At 36.7% G+C, this 16046-nt stretch overlaps 1 protein-coding gene across 5 annotated transcripts in view; it reads right to left on the bottom strand.

The window, feature by feature from the left end:
* Nucleotides 1-16046, bottom strand: part of ZFPM2 (zinc finger protein, FOG family member 2) — a 503464-nt gene that overhangs the window by 237928 nt on the left and 249490 nt on the right. For all 5 annotated transcript variants that reach the window (XM_050802222.1, XM_050802221.1, XM_050802224.1 and 2 more), the window contains one exon: nt 13242-13360. In XM_050802222.1, coding sequence (XP_050658179.1) covers nt 13242-13360 — 119 coding nt within the window. The remainder of the gene's footprint in view (nt 1-13241; nt 13361-16046) is intronic.

The following is a 16046-nucleotide window of genomic DNA, read 5'->3' on the forward strand; positions in this document are numbered from 1 at the left end:
TTTCAGAATGCCTCCACTTGATTAATGAAGTAATGGAGCCGACCACTGTTTGACTTTCATCACGCACTCTTCCTCCCTTGCCCCTTTTCCTCCCGGAATATCAGCAGAGACGGGGGACACTTGTGTACATGTCTGCCTCCTTTGAAGAGTTGTCATTTTCACAAAGTTTGGAAGGAATGCAACAAGAATAAGACTGCCTAGGTGTCTTGCTGAAAATATTCAGATAAAGGACAAATTTTCTTTCCACCACTTCTGTACTTCTTTAATAAAGGCAAGTACTATTTTTTTTTTTTCCCTATAGGAGCTGAATTTAACATGTACTTGGGTCCTGATGCTTATCTCAGATGCACACATGGATATAATTGAGTACCTTTAAATGCACTAAAATGCTGTGTGTGCCTGGGCAGCAGTGGCTTTCAAAGGAGAGGTGGTAATGCCACATCCGAGATTAGGATCAGAACCTGGAGGGACTCGTGCTGCTCCTGTCTGCGGGACAATGCTCACACTATTACACACAGGGTAATGAGGTACAAATGGTATTTGTTTGACTTCTTAATAAAAGCTAAAACTTAAGGCACGTGAAGTGCCTCTGCTCTTCCAAACGCTGTCCCCATTTCTTCATATTTCACAGTACATCACTGTATGCATTATATGACTGCCTTATTCACTCCATTCTGTACTGAGCTCTAAAATGCCATAAATAATGAAAGAATTGAGTTAACATTTTAAAATACAAACCTAACTCAAAAGTGAATCAGACAGGGTAAATTACTTTTCCGATTGTCTGAAATCCCCAATCACACACCTGAGAAATGCTTTCTGAAGAATAACTCCTTACAAAAAGAAAACTCAAAGAAGCCAAGATCTTTCAAAAGGCAGTTTGACCACTTAACCCTTCTTTCTCTTCCTGAAAATATGTGTTTTTCCTCTGTGGTGATTTTCTACTTAGATGATGAATGCACTAAGTCCATACCTTTTACTTATCTAGGCTATGAGTTCTCAGAATATTCATGCCAGCTAATCAGTAAGCGTGTGTGTGTATGGATACACGTGAGCACACGTATACGAAGCTATATTCATATGACAACCAAAACTGCTTTTAAAAGTATGTTCAGGGAGAGAACAGAAGAGAAAAGACTAGATGCACTGCTTGGGGAATTAAAGGAATGAATAATTCACTTTCTATTCACAGGCATAATAAAAAGGAATCCAGGTTTGTTAAACAATCTGTATGTTTTTCAAAGTGACTAAATGCATATAATTTTATATAATTTTACAATTCTATGTTGTAGGGCGGGTATAATAACCCCTATTTTATAAATGAGGAAACTAAGAGCATGTATGATTACCCAAGATAGCACATCCACTTTGGGTAATAACAGTCAGGACTAGATTCAGGCGGTTCTGACCCCATCACGGGCTCTTTGCCGTACTTTCTCTCCCACTTTTGATCTTTACAGTGTGTGGGTGTATGTTTCTCAAAATTACCAAAGGAGAAGAAACACTCAGCAAACTACTTTTGATCCCTAATTCCCACCAAATTTTTGGACAAATCATGTTTTGTATATTTTTGTCTTTATTGCAAAATTAATATCTAAACAAATTAATCAGGAAGCCACTGATCACCAGTGTGAGAAACCATATATGTTTTCATGAATAATAATAAAACATACCTCATTTTCATAAATATCTTCTACTTATTAATCTTTGGTTTTGGTTATGATGCTGTATAGCATACAGTTTTGTTGTCTGTATTCAAATTCACTGAATTTTCTTTTGTGATTGCTCCCATGGCTCTTAGTATTTGAAAGGCCTTCCCTATCCACAGGTCAGGTTAACTACTTATGCAAATTACCTTCTGTGGCAGGCAGCCTCTGAGATGGCCTCCAGACACCCCAGCCCTCTGGTTTCAAGCCCTGCACAATTTCCTTCCCTAGAATGCAGCAAAAGTGATGGGATGCCACTCCCATGATTAAGTTACCAAAGCACTGTGGCTTTTGTCTTGGGCTCCCTGTCCTGTGCTCTCATCTGCTTGCTCAGAGGGATGCCAGCTGCCATATTGTGAGTTGCCTTAAGGAGAGGCCCACTAGGCGAAGCACTGAATCAAGAGTCATTTGAGTGAGCACGTAAGCAGATCCTCCACTAGCTGAGCCTTCAGATGACACCACTGACCTGTCTGTCCTCTTGATTAAAGCCTTGTGGGAAACACTATGCCTGAGACAAGCTGTGCTCATATTTTTAACCCTCAGCAAAGGAACTAAAGAGTATGAGAAGAAAACCACAGAACAATCTACATGACTCTATGCTTGAGTCTGGTTTCCCGCCATTAAAAAAACAGAAAGTGATACAAAATGACACAGAAGACACTGAAATTATTAGAATCAAGAAGCCACAGTTTTGTCAAGCTGGGACAAGGGGTTTTATGAGAAAAGTGACATAAGAGTCAATGAATAATAAAGAACAACTTTAGGCTGGGTGCGGTGGCTCACGCCTGTAATCCCAGCATTTTAGGAGGCCGAGGTGGGCAGATCACCTGAGGTCGGGAGTTCGAGACCAGCCTGACCAACATGGAGAAATCCCGTCTCTACTAAAAATACAAACTTAGCCAGGCATAGTGGCACATGCCTGTAATCCCAGCTACTCAAGAAGCCGAGGAAGGAGAACTGCTTGAAGCTGAGAGGCAGAGGTGTGGTGAGCTGAGATCATGCCACTGCACTCCAGTCTGGGGAACAAGAGCAAAACTCTGTCTCAAAAAAAAAAACAAAACAACTTTAAATTCAATATTTAAATTAACAGGCAAAAATATGTTAATCTCCCAGAGAGTTTCTCAAATAATTTCTCAAATTATCAAAGTATGTAATAAATATTACTTTATTATTCTCTTGTTAGAAATTTATGCAAGAGGCCGGGCGTGGTGGCTCATGCCTGTAATCCCAGCACTTTGGGAGGCCAAGGCGGGCGGATCATGAGGTCAGGAGATCGAGACCATCCTGGCTAACATGGCAAAACCCCGTCTCTACTAAAAATACAAAAAATTAGCCGGGTATGGTGGCGGGCACCTGTGGTCCCAGCTACTGGGACCTGAGGCAGGAGACTGGCACGAACCCAGGAGGAGGAGCTTGCAGTGAGATGAGATCACGCCACTGCACTCCAGCCTGGGCAACAGAGCCAGACTCCATTTGAAAAAAAAAAAAAAAAAAAAAAAAAGGCATGCCAGACCTATCAGCACATAACAGAGGACAGTTTGGTCAACTCCATGAACAACTCTTCCTCACAGTGCTTTGCTACTTCTACCTTCCCTCCAGCAAAAACTACATTTCAAGATTGATATTTTATAATTGTGTTACGAAAACAATAGTTATGCTTTACAAACCACCTCCTCACTAGTCAAGATGGTGACAGATTTCCCTAGAGGGGCAGGGACTCTATATATTCACCCACTTCCACCTTAGGCCTCCATGATTCTGTTTTTGGCAAATACGAAGAAATGACAGTAGCACTGAAATCTGCATTAAGAAAATTCATGTAAGGATCCCTATGTGTGGGAACAATCACAACTCCCACAAAGAGTATCTGGAGCTATAAATCAATAGTGATTCTTCATCCTTCACACCGATCCTCTGTGAGAAAAGGTTATGTGACTCATTAGTCTCAACTTTACACACATAGAGTGGATCAGCTTTGATCATCTTACGATGACATAAACAATTCCTCCTTTCAGAAATTAATTAATAGCACTAATTGTCCTTCTAATAACTCTGAAAAGATCATCTTCAACAAAAGTTCTCCTCGGGGTTCTGGAAAAAGGGAACAATGAATAATCTTTTAAAAATAATTTTTTTTTAAAGTTCAAACTTGGCCTAACTAAGGGTAAATAGGTTTAGCCATATAAACCAAAGGCCAAAATGTATTAAAATTTCAGGCAGAGGATAGTAAGTTAGGTCCATAAATAAAATTGTCTATGTATAGCAAGGAATTGTGTTTCCACCTTTCAAATCCAAGTCCTAATGTAAAGAACCTGGAAAGACTTCACCATCAGGAGATAAAGTAAGTCAGGATGAGATTGAGGTTAACAGATAGGCTAGCTATACACAAAAGGTATTATTTTGGAGGCAAGTAAAAATTATCAGGAAGGGAACAAATTTATGTTTTCGTTTCAATACCATTTTGCCATATGACAATGTATTTTCATCCACTGCCAATATCATAACTATATCTGCATTATAACACAGCCAATCCCTTCAGATTAACATGCAATTGACCTCTCTGGCTTGCTTCTACATATTTCAATTGTGAAATAATTCTTTGGTGTTTGGTTTCTTCCTTTCTGACTCACATTCAATAGGAGGCCTTTGATTACTGAGGCCTCCACACAAACTTCTCTCTTTCTCCTCTTTCTCTGAGTAATCCCCTCCACCAAAATAATAATAATAATAAATAAATAAATAAAACAAAAACAACAACAAAAAAACCCTACTCTAATTCTAGAAACCAAACCAACACATCACTTTCCAAGGCTCTGCTGCATTAAATTTCTTGCCTTCAAGTCTTCTTTGAGCAGCTTTCCTGTCTACTCCATTTCCATTAATTCTCCACATAGCAGAGAGAGTACAAGAGAAGCCAGGATCTTGCCCTCCCTAAGGGACAATCTACAACATCCATCAATAATGAATTTCACCAACGTTTTCCCAAGAGGAACAGGGTACAATTAAAAAGGTTATAAGTCCTTGCACTACTAGAACCTAAGGGTGTCTGTGAATGAAACTGGCTTAAGCCCAATTAGAGGAATCAGTACATTTGTCTTCTCTTGGAACAACCTTGCTCTTACGGTTCCCATCAATTCAGTATAAATCTGACTGATCTTATCCAAGAAGTTAATAGAAAATTGCTCACAGTGGGCGACTGCCACCTCAGTTTCCAAGCAGAGACAGATGGAATTTCCCAGATGGTTTGTCACTGGAACGTGTGAGGCTGGATGCGACTTCACAGAAAGCACAGTAGAGTAGAACACCTTCTTGGCCTTCACCCATGTCATAGTGAGGGATCTAAAACTGAGTCTGTTGTAAACAAATCATAATTGCCTCACTAGGCTCAACACCTCATCCTCCCTAGCTGCACCCAAGGGTTGCAAATCTTATACTGAAATTAGTCAACATTTCTCCAGAAACCATCATGAGCATATCTCCTTATGAGATAAAAACTGAAGAAATAGACACGGTTATCTTGTCCTACTGAACTTTCCTCTCACATGAGATTAAACTAAAAGGGCAAGTCTCTAAACAAACGAAACAGGTACAAGACAGCATTTCCTGTGGTCACTGCTCTGCTGAGTTGAGCAGATGAAGCAAGATCACAGACGAAACAGACATGGACGTAAAGCCTCAGGAAGGATGCAGGGTCTTGAATAAGGAAGGGTGTGCAGCTGTTCCTGCTATGGAGAAAAGCGAAAGGAAAAAACTAATGTGCTGATTCATTCAAATATTATTCATTGAGCTCTTAGTATAAGCTAGACATTGTTCTAAGTAGGAAGGATAGAAAGATAAAAAATAGATAATAAGCATATGGTCTACAGGGGAGATAGACAAGCAAACAGGAGCTCATAGATACGTGATCAGTGCTCTTATCCTAGTAAACCTAGAGCACCAGGGAAATACTCCAAGAGTGGTTATCTATTCCAGACAGGAGGCTTCAGAGAAGGTCTACTTTGGAAGTGACTTTGAGCAGAGTCTTCAAATAAGTATTGGAGTTAGTGAGATGAAGAGAGATAGGTGGGGAGGGGGGAATAGGGGTTTCCAAGACGATAAAACAACAGGACCAAATGTACAGATGTGGAAGAAAAATGGACATTCAGGGCACTGCAGGTAGTTCAGAATGCCTAAAGTCTATAAGAGAGTGGAAAAGGGGTCAGATTTGGGGAGGTGAGCATCACCTGGGGAGGTGAGTATCATGAAGGCCTTTTTTAGGCTTTATCAAAACCTTGGGGTATTCTCGTGCCCTTTAGAATGATTTTAAAGCACAGGAGTTAAGTGACTACTGTAGTTTTGCTTTCAGGACATACTGTGGTCTGAGTAAAGAAAAAGATGACAAGGAAGGACAGAAGAACATTGTAATAGTCAAGAGAGAAGTGATGGGGCTTTTGATTAAAGCAGTGGTAGTAGGAACAGAAAGAGGAGAACAATCATTACGAAAGCAGGAGTTATGATGCTTGGTTTCTGGACATGAAATGGAGAGTCTTGGAAGATGTTTGACTCTGAATAGAAGGAAAAAGAGATGGTAGTAGTTACAGGCAAAAGGAGAGAGGCAGGGTATGTGTAACTGTGTGTGAATAGCATTTGAGATGTGAGAAGGAGAGGTAGAAATGCAGAAAAGACACAAGATAACTGAGAGAACGGACTCCCAGCAGAGGTAGGAAAGGAGAGGCAGAGGACTAGGATTAAAGGTGACTGAGAGCTGGAAGTCAGGAAAAGAGAGGCTGTCTGTGGAGACAGGAATAAACTCTCTTTGTGACTGTGTAGTTGGAGGAATTAAATGGGAAAGGCTTGCAAAACAGTTGAAATGTGCTATTAGAGAAAGGGTAAAAAGCCAAGGTTAGAGATTTTTTTATTTAAATGTCATTTGTAAATTAGTAGCTGAAGCTTTGCAAGTGGATAAGCTCCCCGAGGCACTGGGAACAGAGGGAGAAGAGAAGAAAGGCCAGAAGTGTTTTGGGAAACACTCACAGTTAAATTAAAAAGAGCCAAGACCCAGAGAGATATGAGAAATAGGAAAGTATGGTAGTCCTGAGCCCAGATTAAAATGAATATTAAGAAAGAAGATACCATTCACAATGTCAACATCAATGAAATCTGAGGCTGAACAAAAAGTCATGCCTCAGCAAAATTATAAATTATGCCATTGAGATGGGAAAGATGGAGAATATGGGTGGAGTCAGTGAGAATGTTCCTGATAAGTAAATTCAATTCGATTAGATTTTTATTTTAAAGAGTATTTATTGAATACCAATTATGTGCCAGTAATAGAGGTCCAAAATTGGATAATAAAGGTTCAATAATTATATGTCCTCTATAATCTCAATAATAATTTGGATATTGCTTTCAAATTTATTTCATTATTACATCTTAGAGGCTGTCTCAGTATGGATTCCCCAGAGGCTTACCCTGAGACTGATTCCAGTACAAGTAGTTTACTGGGAAGTTGATCCCAGAAAATCCCAGTAAGGTTGTGGCCAAGCAAGCAAGAAAGGGAAGAGGTTCACAAAATGTTCACTGTCAAGGCAATCAGCGCTCAATTCCACTGCCAAATTCTAATAGACAATATAGAACACATCTTGTATCCTAACCAAAAGGAAGGGAAGCGGAGGTGTTAGTCCACCAACCTTCTGTCCATCATTGGTTGAGGATAATCTTTGGGAATAGGAAATCTCCAGCACTTGCAGTTTTCCCAGTTTACAGGGAGTTTGCTCTTAAGGCTGGAAAAAAGTGCTCAGGTAGAAAAGTCACAGGTGTGCCCACTGGGCAGCCTTTGCCTATGGAGGTGAATGCTGGAGACATGGGTAGAGATATATTTGCTACAGGATAGGTACGGTATGAAGCTTGAAGACTAGCAATGATTAAGATCAAAGATGAATACTGGAAAAGATAAAACTGCAAAGGAGGAAATGGAGGCAATTAATAATTCTAATTATGAGCAGGTAGATCGGGGACTTCTAGTTTTTTCCGTAATCACACTTCTAGAAAGATGACTATCTTAAAACTTTTAAGATGCAATTTAATACATGCATTATTTCATTATTAGGTCAACAAAATATCTATAGTGCCCTTTATATGTATATTTTATTTTTTAAAAAATTTCAGTATCACAAATACCCTGTGGGAAAATAATACAAGGTTTTGTTCTGCTTGAACAGAATAAAATGAGATTTCTCTATCAAATTTCATTTGTTGAATTTAACAGGTTGCGATGAGTTTACTACTATGTTGTAAGTAATCTGGGGCTTTCTATTTAATTAACTATGTATGTTGTATGATTCCAGTAGTTGACTGAATCCAATCAGAATAGTTAGCTATCAACAGCTGATATATTTAAAAGCAAGAGAAGGCAAACGCCATTTAAATTTCAGACACCCAACCTTCCAAGTAATCACTGTTGCTTGATACTTACTAAGTACTACCACATGGTAGCACAGCTGAGATTTCGTTTATTACAAGGATCTTTGTCCTTGGGAGAATATGAGGAAAAACTTCAAAGGTACGACATATAAATACAGACGTTCTAAAACCACATCCAAACCAGATATTGATCAGAACTTAAGGTAATTTTTAAAATTTCTTCCTTGTCAGTAGTCCTTTGATTTTTTTTTCAATGAATAAAATTGCAAAACTTTCAAAAACACCAAGTTTGTGCTACTATGATAGCATTTAATATAAGTTATTTCTGAGATATGAGGTGAGATGCTGGAAAGAATGCTGGGCTCCCTCACTGGTAACAATTTTTCATAAGTATAAGGTCATACCTCAAAATACTGAAACTTGCAAGGTAGTGCAGACCTTTGGAGCCTGTGATGGTTCATTTTAATTGCCAACTCACAGGGTGTTTCTGAACGAAATTAACATTTAAATCAGTGAACTATGGATAAAAAAGACTGCCCTCCAAAATGTGAGTGGGTCTCACCCAATCAACTGAAAGCCTGAAGAGACCAAAAAGACTGGCTTCCCTATAGGCGAGGAAATATCCCAAAGACCGCTATCGAACTTTATCTGCACCACTGGCTCTCCCGGGTCTCTCACCTGACTGAATACTGCAGATTTTGTACTTCCCAACCATCATAACTGGACAAGCCAATTCCTTGTAGTAAATCTCTGTCTATATACCTACACATCCTGTTGTTCTGTTTCTCTTGAGAATCCTAAGACAGAGACCTTGGCGGTCAAATTTAGGCATGTAAAATCCCCAAACACCAAGGTTTATAGTGTTACTTGTTTAATTTAAAGAGTGTTTTTCACTTTAAAGTTGAAAGATTTCAATGGGTTCACTTCCACAGATTACTGACTAGTAATAGTAGTTGAAATTTGTGGATAACTCACATATGCTATCCCATTTAGTCCAAAATTCCTGTAAGCTAGGCATAATTATTATCATATCACAGAAAACATTTCTAAGACTGGAGCATGGGTTATGGAATCAGACCAAGTTGACCTTAGGCTAGTTATTTAACTTCCCAAAGTAGCAGTTTACGCCTCTGTAAGCAAGGAGATAAATATTATCTTCTCTTGCACTTGTGTAAGAAGTAAATATGCTATAAAACATGTAAAGCACTTTGACCAGTATCTGGCCCAATGAAAGTATTTACTATGCTGCTGTTGCTCTTATAAAACTTTTGAAACATGAAGTATCTACCAAGATAATAAGGTATGGACAAAAGATACTCTATTTCTATGTTCAGTGTGTTACATAATTCTAAGAATAAGTTTTTGTCAAACCAATTTGTTTGGTGTTTCTGTGTTTTTAAAAATGTTCTATATACATCTAAATGCCTGGTCTGCAAAGCCTTCCTGCAGAAGGTGGCATATTGCTAATGTACTTGAAGATGGGGACTTGAAAGATATAAAAAGGATTTGACATCTGGCATGGCGACTCAATTAATTACTGTGTTGGATTAATTAGTGAGCCGAATCTCCCGAGCCAACACCATGAGTCTGAGCGGAGTAACATTACATCAGTTGGCGAATAAGCAATTTAAGAGAGTGCACTAATCCAAATTTGATTCAAGGTTGGGTAGGGAAGGGGTAGACTCTATATTTTATTATAAGGAATAGTTATGATATCAAATACATATTATAGTGCTGTCCAAATTATGAAGAGGTAACAAAACTCCAGAAGTCTTTCAATTAATTTTTAACTGCTCAAGTTGTCTAATTACCTAACAAATATTTTGCCCATCAAGGGAAAAAACAGGTATATTTCTAATTTTTGCATATTTCCTCCCAGAGATTTTTACAAATTTATGATTCATGTTAAGAAATCATCAACAATTTTATCAGCTCAAATCATGTTACAGATGTTATACTGAGAAGGCAATGTGGCAGAGTCTTTAAAAAAGGAGACTCTGGAATCAGAAGTGAGAATTTTTATTTTCTTATCTGTAAAATGTGATTTATGATAGAACCAAATTCACAGGTTTTTTGGAGGATTAAATGAACTAATCTATTTCCATTTTCCAGTCATATATGTTAACCAGTTTGATGTACAGTAGTAACAGCAGTAGGAATAATAATACTAGTAGTATTTAATGATATAAATTCAGAAGTAAATTTTGGAAGAGGATGTTATTTCAAAAGAAAAACATTTGAAAATATATTTTAGTGAGGCAACTAAATTTTAAAATCAGGAAAAATGCTGTATTTTAACTAAATAAAATAATTTGATATTTAAACCCTAAGACAAAAGAAGAAAACTGAAGTATTAAAATTGTTTTCTAAATAATCACCCATTACCCAATTGTTGATAATCTAGAGAGTATTCATACGTTTTAAATAGTATCAAAAATTCTGAAAATTTCATATATATAAACTCCTTTTTAAAAATTAAATATGGCATAAAATAGCTTTACAGTGATACAGAACTATTAAAACAGCAAAATGACATCAACTGTCTAAAAATCAGAAATTATTTCAATGAAAAATCAAACTTTCTCAGATAGGTTTATTTTCCATCCATCACGAATTAGCATATGGTAAAAATGTCATAAAACTACCATTCTGTATACATACAGAGAATAATAGCAAGATTAATCAAAATTAGCATGTAGTAAATATATTCTTTTAATATAGTAAACTGAAAAATGTTCATCTCGCACATCAACTATAGCTGATACAGTGTAGGTACACTTTTGAAGAAATATCATTCACATGATTAAAGGTTGCATTGGTATCTGATACACTGTGATAAATAAGATAAATATGATATAGTTTACGACGTTTAGTAAGCAATGCTAGAAGACAAATAGAAACTCCCAGATAAAATAAGTTCAGAATAGCATTTAATTCAACCTTTGATGTTTAGGCGATCCTTCCCTTGCCTTTCTTAACATTCATTAGCTTGAGACATGGACATAGTTAATACTGCTCTCTGAAAGGAATCAATAGAACAATCTGTTAATACAACTCAACCAACTGAGGCCTGCATTTTGTGGCTATATCACAAATCTCTTTTGAAGTAGCTGCACGGGTCCACCTAGAACAAATTGCCCAGATTATTAAACATTTGGTCTGGACTATAAAGTCAGTTTGGTCCTTAAATACATGTGAAAACCCCTATTTCATCCTTTTATGGATAAATACATAAATTTATGAAGTAATAAATGTACCCCTGAGATCTCATGCACTCTTTAAAAGTTTGGTAACACAAATATTTCCTATTTATTCTAATCATTACTTTTAGTTGAACCAACAACCTCTGTCACATCCACATGGCACTGAATAAACAGAGATCCACACGTATCAATTTCTTTCATGTAATTATTTGAAGAAGGGATTTCCTTCATGCAATAAATCAAAAAAGGAATGTAATGTTGTTGAACCCAGTACATCTGTCAAAACCAGTCTGGGAGTTTTTACATCCCCTTAGCATAGATAGAGTCCTTTAAAAGTCATAAGACTCTTCCTACATAAATGGCATTTAGAGAGAAGGACTTTCAGTGGAATAAATACTTATAAAATGTCTGGATTCTCTAAGGAATATTAAACATTTTTCTTCCCAAATTTCATCGCCTGTATTATCACTTATTATAAGAGAGGTTTTCAGCTGTTGTTTTTCTTTTATGCCATGTGGTAGGCAGAATAGCTCCTTGCAAAGATGTTTACATCCTGACCTCTAGAACTTGTGAACATTCCTTTGCATGGCAAAGAGAAATTAAGGAAGCAAATAGAATGGAGAGTGTTAATCAGCTGACCTTAATAAAGAGAAATTAGCTTAGATGACCCAGGTGGACAGTGTAATCCTAAGTGTCCTTAAATGTGTAAGAGGGAAGCAGAAGAGTCAGAGATGGAATGTGGACGTGAGAAAGACTCCATCAGACGCTGGTGGCTTTGAAGATGGAAGGGGGGCTATGAGGGAAGGGCCACTGGCAGCTCTCAGAAACTGGAAAAGGAAGAAAACAGATCCTCCCATAAAGCATCTGAAAAGGAGCTCAGCCCTGTAGACACCTTGCTTTTAGCCCAGTGACACCCAATTTGAATTGCTGACTTCCATAACTGCAAGATAGTAAGTTTATGTTGTTTTAAGGCACAAAGTTTGTGGTGAGTTGCTGAGGCAGGAATAGCAAACTAATATATCCAATTAAGAAATAAAGTTTAAATGTAACCAAACTACCTACCTTTCCATTACATTTATGTATTTATTTATTATTTTGAGACGGAGTCTCGCTCTGTCACCCAGGCTGGAATGCAATGGCATTATCTCAGATCACTGCAGACTCTGCCTTCTGGGTTCAAGCGATTCTCCTGCCTCAGCCTCCTGAGTAGCTGGGACTACAGGCACCTGCTACCACGTCTGGCTAATTTTTTTGTGTGTATTTTTAGTAAAGATGGGGTTTTGCCAGGTTTGGCCAAGCTGGTCTCGAACTCCTGATCTCAAGTGACCCACCCGTCTCAGCCTCCCAAAGTGCTGGGATTACAGGCGTGAGCCACTGTGCCCGGTCTCCATTACTTTTAAAACATCTAATTAATCAATAATCCACATAATCACACCAAGAGATAGACTTTCTGTTCTCAGAACTTTTACAAAAACACTGAACAACAAAAGTTATAATGCCGATCATTCATCCCTGCTTTTAAAGGTACAAACATAGTATTACCAAGGAAAAACATAGTTGTTTATTTCTTGTTCTTCAGGTAAACCTGTAATGGATGACAATTTGTGTCATCTGAAAAATAAAGGCAATTTTATATATTATTAAATGTGAACAGTCTTAGTCTGGCTAAGCAGATAAAGCAATAACCTTATATATTACCTTACTAGCCACAATTTAATATGAGTAACCTGTTTCTGTATAAATTCTGTATATATTACTGTCAGACACAAACCACTTGAAAAGTATCCAAGTTTTGCCGTCCATGAAAAAGAAAAAACAAATGGTTATTTTTAGTGATTTCATTGGAAAGCAAGCAGAGATAATTTCTGAGCTATGACAAAATATTAACCATTGATGACAAAATATTAAACATCTCAGAATATCCACATACCAAAGAATTATTATTCAAGTCCATCTTCCCAGGAAACGGCCCCCAGGTTGTTCCCACCGGAAGTTGCTGTCGACTCTGAATTTTTCGTTCCCCATCTTTCTGAAACACCTCCAGCTCTCCTGCAGACAATGAAACAGAAGTGTTCAGAATACTTCCACTTGTACTTTAACAGCAGCCACCTCCTCTTTTTGTGTGTTTGCTTTACACACATGATATTCTCAGGATTCATATAAAGAGAATTAATTACGCTTGTCTGGAAAACAACTCATCTTATCCTAAGAGGAAAATAAAAGTTGTCCTTATAATTGTATTCAAATTTAGTTCAATTTCTTCCTTTCACCTTTTCACACACATCATCTACTGAAGTCAATTTTTTTTAGTTAAGTCTTTTAGAACCAGAAACAATAACACTCCCTTAGAAAGCACTGATCTAATGACAAAACAGACAAGAAACAGTAGGACAATCATTTTGCATTAAAATTCTTGTATTTATTCAAGACTCTCGAACAACAATATCTGGAGAGTTTTTTAAGTACTTGGTAATCTTCTGAAATTACTACCAGTTTCAATAGGTAACATGGCTATGTGTACAATATATAGCAAGGCATGTTTTTCAAATAAAAAATGTTTAGATGAAGTTTTTACTTGTTTTTCTGTATTTGGTATACTGAATAGAATTCTATTGTACCAAAAGAGTTTGAACAAAAACACTTTAGAAATAAGCGGTTTTGGAAGGTCTTCTTCCTTTCATTTACTCCAGAGTAATATTTTGGAATCTATAAAGGGAAATAGGAAGTAAAGACAGTATACACACTTGCATAAAGTAGGAATTCATTAAATGCTTGCTTAAGAAATAAACGAATGGAGTAATATACAAACAAATAAAAGAAGGCCTCAATATGTCAAAAAAAAAAAAAAAAGGCCAATTAGGTTAAATGTTGTTTAAGATAGGTAGAAAAAAAAAATCACAATCAGGACTTGTAGCCTCTCTTTGAAATAATTAAATCTAGGATATTTATTCCCCAAAGAGTATTACCATGCCATATCACCATACTGAAATGTTTATATTTTAAAGATTTTATCTCAGTAACCTAAATTTGTTGTTTATTAATGTTATTTCTTTTCAGCCTGATCAACAGCAGACATGAGAATGGGAAGGAATGAAATAGGAAGAAATATTATGTTGGTGCAAAACTATGGCAAAAACCACCATTACTTTTGCATCAATTTTAATGTCAATGAAAATCCATATAGAATAGAAAGCTGAGAAAAATAGAAGAGAATATATTCAGTACTTATATTTTCTTTTTCTTTCTTTTTTTTTTTTTTGTGAGACAGAGTTTCGCTCCTGTTGCCCAGGTTGCCTTTCATGTTCAAGAGATGCTCCTGCCTCAGCCTGCCAGGTAGCTGAGATTACAGGCAAGCACCACCAGGTCCGGCTAATTTCACATTTTTAGTAGAGATGGAGTTTCATCATGTTGGTCAGGTTGGTCTCGAACTCCTGACCTCAGGTGATCCACCCTCCTCGGCTTCCCAAAGTGCTGGAATTACAGGCGTGAGCCACCGCACCTGGCCTAGTAATTACATTTTCTAAATGCTATATGTCATGACAGGTAACATATGAAATTGTTGCCTTAATCTGGCTTTAGCTTCTCTTCAAGTTAGTAGCTATCTTTAAATACACAGATTCAATCTTGAGGTTTTTTTTAAAAGAAACACTGTCAGCCTGAGTTCAATTCTATCTCTTCTTTACTTCTCTATTTAGTGTCACCTCCTTTTAATAGGTTAAATACCAGACATTATTTTTCATGTTTTCATTATTGCTTATCCTGAAAACCAAAACTAAAGTATATAAACTACAATCAGCTAAAATATTTCGGTAATGGTTAAATTGTGTCCATGGTAAAATTTAAATTTATCTATATCTGAGCAATAAAGATGCAATGTTCATAAAAATTTCATGTTCCCAGTCAAAAATTTAAATTCAAGGACAACACTTCCATTCGCCTTTCTTCTCACACTCTCTTTCTTTACCACTTGAAAAATACACTGAAAATGGAAGAACACATTACATTCAGACAAACAAACATTCTCCAACGTTTGAAATTCTGGTATATCAATAGCTAATGATGATCAGCAGTGAGGAAAATGAGTCCAGAAAGATTCAATAAATCCGAACGTCTGAAAGATATAGATAGAATACGTATAGGAAATAACACATTAATGCCTAAGTACTAGATCCTGATGCTTACTCAGTGTTCAGAAACTATGGAAAGACAATAATTTGTTTTCTGTATACGGAATAACAAATCCATGTATGAGATTTTCCTCTGAAAATGTTTTTCATCTTTGTGCAATCTTTTTGATTAATGTATTGGAATCAGAGACCCTTTATAGAAACACCCTCAGAGACAGAGCACAAAGATAACAATCTACTCTGATGTCAGAGAGGAACCAGTGGGACAACACGACTTAATATATGCATATTCACATTCTTTATTGAAATATTTAGGATAATTTTCTTATTTGAAAATAAACTGTTTAATTTCTATCGGCTAGGGGTTCTCAGTATTATTTTCAACCATACGTATTTACATTTAAAACAGTTTATTTACAATTTACCATTTAAAATAAAATACATTTCAATCTCTCAGCTAAATACAAGTTAAAAAATCTTCTTTTCTACATAAAAATATACCCAAATAATTTGCTTCTTTTTACACACTAAAAAACCAGTCATGTCACATTTAAGTGATACCAGAGGAATCATGAGAATCTTTGAAAATCCTTTAAAAAAGTAATTCA

This window comes from Macaca thibetana, chromosome 8 (assembly GCF_024542745.1).
Source record: "Macaca thibetana thibetana isolate TM-01 chromosome 8, ASM2454274v1, whole genome shotgun sequence".
Taxonomy (NCBI): Eukaryota; Metazoa; Chordata; class Mammalia; order Primates; family Cercopithecidae; genus Macaca; species Macaca thibetana.